The sequence below is a fragment of the Asparagus officinalis genome, chromosome 4 (assembly GCF_001876935.1).
Source record: "Asparagus officinalis chromosome 4, Aspof.V1, whole genome shotgun sequence".
NCBI classification, from domain to species: domain Eukaryota; kingdom Viridiplantae; phylum Streptophyta; class Magnoliopsida; order Asparagales; family Asparagaceae; genus Asparagus; species Asparagus officinalis.
Window position 1 is genome coordinate 84,596,240 of NC_033797.1, and position 8,519 is coordinate 84,604,758.

At 37.6% G+C, this 8,519-nt stretch overlaps 2 protein-coding genes across 2 annotated transcripts; both read left to right on the plus strand.

Annotated features, from left to right (window-relative positions):
* LOC109839010 (polypyrimidine tract-binding protein homolog 1-like) lies at nucleotides 1,065-2,388 on the plus strand. The gene is made up of 2 exons (XM_020407443.1): nucleotides 1,065-1,276; nucleotides 2,044-2,388. The coding sequence occupies exons 1-2, from the start codon at nucleotides 1,091-1,093 to the stop codon at nucleotides 2,386-2,388; spliced, it is 531 nt and encodes a 176-aa protein (XP_020263032.1). The 5' UTR covers nucleotides 1,065-1,090.
* Nucleotides 2,722-3,186, plus strand: LOC109839011 (dolichol phosphate-mannose biosynthesis regulatory protein-like). Its single transcript, XM_020407444.1, has 2 exons — nucleotides 2,722-2,826; nucleotides 2,926-3,186. The coding sequence occupies exons 1-2, from the start codon at nucleotides 2,737-2,739 to the stop codon at nucleotides 3,184-3,186; spliced, it is 351 nt and encodes a 116-aa protein (XP_020263033.1). The 5' UTR covers nucleotides 2,722-2,736.

The following is an 8,519-nucleotide window of genomic DNA, read 5'->3' on the forward strand; positions in this document are numbered from 1 at the left end:
AGAATAATAGAAAAATTTACAACTAGGAGTTTTAAACCAAATATTTCCTTAAGCCAAACCACTAAACTAGTTGACAATAGATAGTAGATCCGAGCAAAGTTTACTATTGAGCCTTTGGAATTTCTCCGATCCACAGCGAACGCCTGTGGCATTCTCATCCTCAGTTGTCAGTCAAACGAGATTAAATTAGAGCTTCAGTAAACGACTAAGCAAGATTATTCATGACTCTCAATCCAATAATTTCCGCGGTTAACGGGCTCGGATCCCAAGACGGCAAATCAATCATGGAATGAGACCCACCCAAAAATCATTGGAACGTTAGATGGTATTTGCTGAAATGGGAAAAATCACATGCATAAAATCTTGCATAACAATTAACAAGAACAAGTTGACTTATGTTTTAAGATTTGCATCCTCTATACACTAGTAGAAAATCAAGTATTCTAGACGGAATATTCTAGACGGAAATTTTTCCGTCTAGAATGTAGTATTCTAGACGGAATATTTCCGTCTTCCGTCTAGAATATTCCGTCTAGAATAAAACATCCTAGACGGAAATTTCCGTCTAGGATAGCAAAGTATACTGTTTTAGCTATCCTAGACGGAAATTTCCGTCTAGGATGTATCCTAGACGGAAATTTCCGTCTAGGATACTTGGCCCATTTAAAAAAAACTTCCCCCCAAAATTTCGCCGCCCCCCTTTCCCCCCAAAATTTCGCCGCCCCCCTTTCCCCCCAAAATTTCGCCCCCCTTTCCCCCTTTCCCCTAGAAAGATCAGAGCCATCACAGCCTTGTGGATAATCTCCCCAACCCTCCCTCCCCACCTCACGCCAACCTATCCTCCGTCAACGGGCTTCCCTCGTTCGACGCCGCTCCTTCCCCTCCACCTCCCCCCTCCCCTCCCAGTAACCCGCCGGATGATCCCCGTCCCCTCCTGGTCCTCCGCCACCGCCTCGACCTCGCCCCTCACCTTCCGCCTCCCAACTCCCCTCCTGGTCGCGCGCTCCCCGGCATGCCCTCCCCCCGCGGATCCTTCGCCACCGCCACCCACGAGAAATCTGCGTAACCCTAACCCTAGATCGACGCTACGATGTCGTCTACGTCAGGGCAGCAGCAGTTTCGCTACACGCAGACGCCATCGAAGGTGCTTCACCTGAGGAATCTGCCATGGGAGTGCACCGATGAGGAGCTCGTCGAGCTCTGCAAGCCATTCGGAAAGATCGTCAACACCAAGTGCAATGTTGGGGAAAATCGCAACCAGGCCTTCGTTGAGTTTGTAAGGGATCATTTGATTTTCATTTTGTAGATTGCATTCTGTTTTCTCGTCTGAATTTAATTAAAAATTAGGTGTCTTTGTTGCGCTGCAAAATCTAAGAATTGTTATTATTATTGACACTGCTGCTTGCTTGAATTAATTGTTGATGGTTCTTGGGCCTGGAGAAGTTTTTATGCTTCTTCTTGATTTAACCCTGAGTATTAAAAATTTAGTTTATTATTATATCACTGAAAGTGTAGTTTGATGCTAAGTAAATAGATATCACAACATTGCCCTATTCCTTATTTTTTCAGTCTTAAGATTTTCCCCCCCAACCAAACACCATATTTTGTTCCCTTGTAAAAAAAAGTTCTTTTACTATTCCAGATCAACTTTCAGTTTTCCAAACATCATATTAACAAAGCAATGTAAGTGGTTTTGTATTATTCTTCAGTATTGGTTGGTATGAAAGAAGAAAATTTGATGATTGGGTCTAACTATGTCTGTTTTGTGTTTGTGCATAGGTTGCATTTTTAGCAATGCTGTTATAATTTTGATAGCTAAATTGATTCCCTCAATTTTTTTTGTGTCCTAATATGAAATTCCCAATCACCAATTTTATGTGGTAATGTGTGACTGATGTCTTGCTTTTAGCTACATCAAATCGATATTAAGCGCAGCACAGAAATTAGTTAATTGAGGCTAAAATCTACATTTCAAAAGGAAAAACTTAGATGTGATGATAGCTTATTAGTTTTAGTTATTTGATTTTGTTTCATTTGTTCCAGTCCGACCTTAACCAAGCAATCTCAATGGTTTCATACTGTGCTTCATCATCTGAGCCTGCACAAGTTCGTGGCAAAACCGTGTATATACAATACTCAAATCGACAAGAGATTGTGAACAATAAGAGTACTGGTGATATTGCTGGGAATGTTTTGCTTATTACTATTGAGGGTGTTGAAGCTGGTGACGTTAGCATAGATGTCATTCATCTGGTAAGCTTGTTCTGCATTAAATTTGTTTCACCTCATAGTGCTCAATACACATTTTATATAGAGAAGACCAGGGAGTTGGGGTCCCAGTTGAAGGCATACCAGTACCCCATTTCCCCAGCAATATCATCTGGTTAGATTGAATGATAATGACTTATAATTCATTTATCGGAAGTCAAAATCCTAATCTTTTCTATCTTCTTATTTCCTGTTGTGGCTTCATCAAATATGAATTGCTTTCCAAATTATTTTCAAGCACTAGTTATCATTCAATCTAACCGAAACCAGTACCCCATTTCCCCATTTCTCTTCCCCAAAAATTAAACCCTTGGCGTTCGATTCGTTCCTCAGGTTGAGAAATTTTATTCTCTTGGCGTAAAAGATTTAATTTTGTTTGTTTATATGAATATATGATCCTGGAATTGAAATGGGCCTTTTGTTTTTTTTTTCCGGCAGAATTTGGTGAAAAAATACCCCTCGATTTCAATGGAGCTTGCAGATAAAGAAGTCGGGCTTCTTCTAACTTCCATTAGCATCTCACTTTTCACTTACTACACTTTCTGGGTCATCATTTTGGTGAGTTTTTTGGACACCCATTTGTCCAATTTAATGTTTTTAATGATTTTTGAGATACCCAATAAATTTGTTGATTTTTCTTCCCCCCAACTTGTGCAGCCATTTGTGGATCAGGATCATTTCATTCACAGGTACTTTCTACCCCAAGAGTTTGCTATCTTGATACCGGTGTTTGCCGGCGTCGCGCTTCTCAGTTTCTTTTGCGTCTTTGTTGGCTATGTCATGCTCAAATCTAATAATAAGAAGAAGACACTAGTAGAAAATCACGTATTCTCCATCTGTCGCGTCCTCCACTCCATCGCCCTCAAGCTCCACCCCCTCCCCAATCCCTTCAGTTTGTATTATCCATGGGGATATTGATTGGTTCTTTTACATGGGGATATTATAAAATTGTCCATGAAAATATGTATCCTTTTGGAAATATGATATAATCTTTCACTAAATTATGGCTTCAGTTTGTATTATCTTTTATGTGCATCATGATAATTCAAAACATGCTTGGAACTCTCCATTTTACTATTCTTGGTGGAACACTATTCCTCAAATTGTTCCTGCTGGATTCATCTACTAACTGATTTAGATAATAGCTTTAGATAATAGCTTGTACTAAGAAATATGATACTCTACTTCGATAACTCCTTGCCTTATGCATAACCGTTCTTCATTTTGCAGCATTCCTGGCTATTATGAGGCATTCTGGAAGGAGTTGGATGGTGTCAAGCAAATCTGGAAGAACAGAAAGGAACTCAAATAGATTAATAATCATGTATCGATGAATTACATTCTTTCCTAGAAGTGTCATAGCCATTGTAAATAATTTATGTAAACGTTTGTAAATAATTTATGTATCTCTCTACTATCTTGGTGAATGTATTATTTGAATATAATTGGATTTGATATTGGAATTAATTAGATTGTGTTGGATATGAATATAATTTTTTGTTGTTCAATATTGTGTACATACACTTAAAGTAGATTCTGCAAAAAAAAAAAAAAAATTACTGTAGCATAGTATCCTGGACGGAAATTCCGTCTAGGATGCTTAAATTCCATCTAGAATATTTTTTTAAAAATTAAAAAAATAAAAAAATTTAAAAAATCAAATTCCGTCTAGAATAAGATTTCTAGACGAAAATTTCCGTCTAGAATACTTATTCTAGACGGAATTTTTTTCCGTCTAGGATAAATTATTCTAGACGGAAATTTCGTCTAGAATAATCCGTCTAGGATGTATTCTAGACGGTTTTTAATTCCGTCTAGAATATTCCGTCTAGGATGTATTCTAGACGGAATTTCCGTCTAGAATACTACATACTAGACGGAAATAAACTAGACGCGTATTCTAGACGGAATTCCGTCTAGAATACACATCCTAGACGGAATTCTGGGTATCTTAGACGGAATTTTCCGTCTAGGATGCCTCAAATTTTAGCAGTGATAGTGCTAAGACGTTGTAGAAAGATCGCCAATTTAAATCTGATTATTGATTGTTTGATGGATAATTATAATTAATTTTGTCCAGTGTAAAATTAAGATGAGTGTAATTCAATAGAGCATGAAAAATATTTTATTTGAAAGAATCACAACAAAAATAGTTGTTTCTCACTACATTTCGAACGTGGGGAAAAGAAATTCAGTTCCCATGTTTTAGATCAATTTTGAAGTGGAAGACTATATTATTGTCTACATTAATTATTTAATTACAACATTATTTGTATTGATTTAGTACTTTCTATATTGACATTTTACCTATTTATACTGATATTTGATATCATTAATATTACTTTAAAGAGGTAATTAATTGCATATTAGTCTTTTAAATCATCCTTAATTGGCAAACAGTCCCTTAAATCCCAATATTTGTTTATTAGTCTCTCAAATCTTTAATTTTCTTGCAAATTCGTCCTTCTTGTTAGGTGACGTTATTTATGAGATATAGCTTATATTAACTTTACCAGAACTAGATGGTTTTCTCATAAAATATTCACTCATAATTAACTCTATCATTTAATACTTTACCAACTTTATAGTAGGTTTATGCCCGCAACCCGCTCCAATTAAAACCCAAAACTACCAACTTCTTCTTCTTCTGCAATGATGAGGAGCTTCCCCAACCTAATTCAGAGCTTTTTCCAATGGTTATATTCCTAACTAGAGTTAAAAGAAACCCCATGTGGAAAACTCATGAGCACTTGGGTGTTTTTAGACATTGGGTTAAACCTTTACCAAATTAGAGTTAGAGAAATCAACATAATCCTTTAAGAGGGATTCATTTGTAAGAAAATTGAAGATTCGAGGGACTGATAAGCAAATGTTGAGATTTAAATGACTATTTGGCAAGTGAGGATGCTTTAAGTTAGTAATATGCAATTACCCCTACTTTAAAATGATTTCTTCCTTAATTACAGAAAATATCATTTCTATTTTTTTTCTCCAACTAGCACTTGACCAGAATTGGCCAAGGAGTGACAGTGTTCACATCACATGCAAATCCAGCTCAGCTATTTTATTTTCTCTTTAAATTGCTCCTGTTATTCAGACTTCAAAGTCACCCTTGATAGGCGCCCCCAGACTGGGGAAAGAAACAGGAAGCATGAAGCAAGGTTCCACTCTAGTCTCTATTCACATAGCGATGTGTGCTCAAATTTCCATGATAAGAGATGCTCTTTGGTAATATAAATCATGTGCTTTGGGTGGAAGATTACAGGGAAAATCGTTCAAATAGTGGACAGAGAATGATATTGCTGTCTCTATGTATATTGACACTGGTTCTACTGTAATGTAACATAATTCAAAACAAAAGTTTTTCTTCGCGTACAAACTTCCTTTGTAATCAAATGCCTGACAATACTACATAGCCAGAGCATTCATTCAACCAGCTAGTTTGAATTGATTGAAATAGACGAAACTGTTACATACTATCTTTTTCTTTCTTTCTTTCTTTTTTTTTTTGAGAGAATCATTTTAAATTTCTCTGTTGTCTGATAAACTTTATCCATAGAAATTTCACTGGTGGATTAGACGTCAAAAACTTAACATATGAAACACAAGTGAACAATAAGGATTCATTTGTTTGCCTTATTGTGTTTTTCTAAATAAAAAAAAATGCTACGGTGCTATGTTTTCACCTCCAAAGTGTTTTCAAAACACCATGATGAATGCTTTTAGTCAACATTAGTTTAACTCCTTTGCAACATTAGTATTAAGCATATTGTTAAATATTAAATACTAATCAAAATAGAATACATTTTAATTAAAATATAAAATATTTATCTTACATTATTATATAATACAATATGTTATGTTATAATATATCATAAAATTAATAACAAAATCCATCAAGGATGCGTATTCCTGACTGCAGACTATCAAGGGAACGCCGTTAGTAAAAGTCTCGTCAGGGCAGAAACATCCCAGACGGACTGTCGTCAGTAATAGCTATTACTGACGACGAGTACCATCAGGGTTATTGTAGGTTGTCTAAAAATTACTGCTGATAGCTGATCCCCACAAAACAACAGATGATGAAAAATACAATCTGACATCCTTCACATCAACAAGCGAAAGTTATAATCTGACGACCTCCGCAACAGTTAATGAAAATTACAATGTGATGACTTTCACAGCAACGTGCTAGAGTTACAAATTAATGACTCTCACATTCCACAAGGGTCATGTGTAAAGATTACAAGATGACAATCTGCACAAAAGTCGAAGAAAAGAGATTACAATTGACGATCTCTACAAATCCAAACACGGAAGCCCTCTTCCGCATCCCAGAAGCTCAAACACAGAGGGCACCCTGCACTTCCAAGGCAAAATGCAGAATTCACCCCACGTTGCCAAGCTCAAACGCAGAGGTCGCCATGCGTTCCAGATCCCAAACGCAGAGGTCGCCATGCGCTTCCAGATCCTAAACGCAGGGTTCACCCTACGTTGTCAAGCTCAAACGCAGAGGTCGCCATGCATTCCAGATCCCAAACGTAGGGTTCATCCCACATTCTAGATCTCAAACGCAGGGGTCGCCATGCGTTCTAGATCCTAAATGCAAGGGTCGTCATGCGTTCCAGATCCCAAACGCAGGGGTCGCCATGCGCTTCCAGATCCTAAACACATGGTTCACCCCGCATTGCCAAGCTCAAACGCAGAGGTCGCCATGCATTCCAGATCCCAAATGCAGGGTTCGTCCCATGTTCCAGATCTCAAATGCAGGGATCGCCATGCGTTCCAGATCTCAAACACAGGGGTGGCCATGCGTTCCAGATCCCAAACACAGGGGTCACCATGCGTTCCATATCCCAAACGCAGGGTCACCCTGCACTTCTAGTTCCCAGACACAGGGTTCACCCCGCGTCCTTTTCTCCAGAACTCGATCCTTGCGTTTTTGACTCAATAATAGTTTTCAAAACTATCTTGTCAAGGTACGAGCATAGTTAAGGGCCTGTTAAGGGGTATCTTATCCCCTGATTGCCCTATACATAGGGCTGGATCTCCAGGAGAAAAAGGGGGGGCCAAAAGAAAAGAAAAAGAGAGAAGAAATAGAAGGAGAGGGCTTCTTAGAGAGTCTTCTTGGAGCATTCTTGGAGCTCTTGGCTTGCTCTTTAAACCCATTTTGATTAGTTCTCTTTGAGGTTCATCTCCTCTCTAAAATTAACCCTTCTTGGGGATTCAAACTCGGCTAGAGTTCTTAACTCTCTTACAGAGAGTTTCCAACTTGTTCAAACAAGTTTCCCAAAACTCATGTAGAGTTCCGAATTTATCTTGCAAGTTCTTAGCTCTCTTACAGAGAGTTCTCAAAACTCGGCTAGAGTTATAAACTTGCCTTGCGATTCTCTTAAGACGTCAAGTCGAGGAGAGAGGACCAACCTCCCATGAAGCTGAAGTGTTTGGATCGTTAATGGGATACAAGATTCAAACTCCTATCGCCACAAAGAAAGAACCCAGTTTTAAACAAAGGGAGGGTTTCATCCTTCCCTCTTTTGTAAATCGGGAAATCGATAAAGAGAATTATTGTTTCTTTTTCTATGTTAGTTAGAGAGAAGTTATATTAAGAGGAATTCAATCATTCTTTGTCTAAGTCAGTTAGATAGAATAATACAAATTCAATTCTTAGTTTTCTCGCAATTTCCCGCACATACAGTTGTTCAAACAATGTTGACGGCAACACCGTCAGTGATGTTTTCACATCCTTGATGGGTCCATAGTCAAGGATGAACTTCCTTGACGGCTTTGTCATTAGTTTTGTTCCATGATCTTTGACGAGTAAGGATGAATATCCCTAACGGCAAGCCCGTCAAGGATGTTAAATACATTCCTGATGGGGATAACGTCAGGGATGAACATCTTTGATGGCTATCCCGTGAAGGATGTCTATAATTTGAAAAAAAAATATTGTTGAAACAATATATTATTCCCTGTACATATTAACATCATAAAATAAAAATTCCTTGCACATTCCATAACTAATATCTCACAAACATTCACACACTACATTCAAAATTTCCACAATCGAAAAACAAGCCCAAATTTCACAAATCTCCACAAACATTTAACAAACCACACAAAAAATATGTTAATCGCCCATACATCTCACAAAAGATTATTGAAAAGAAGAAATTTGATTTCTCATTTTATTCAACTCATTATTTGGCAAACTAGCATTGACAATAGAAGTTGAGCAAACATGATTATTC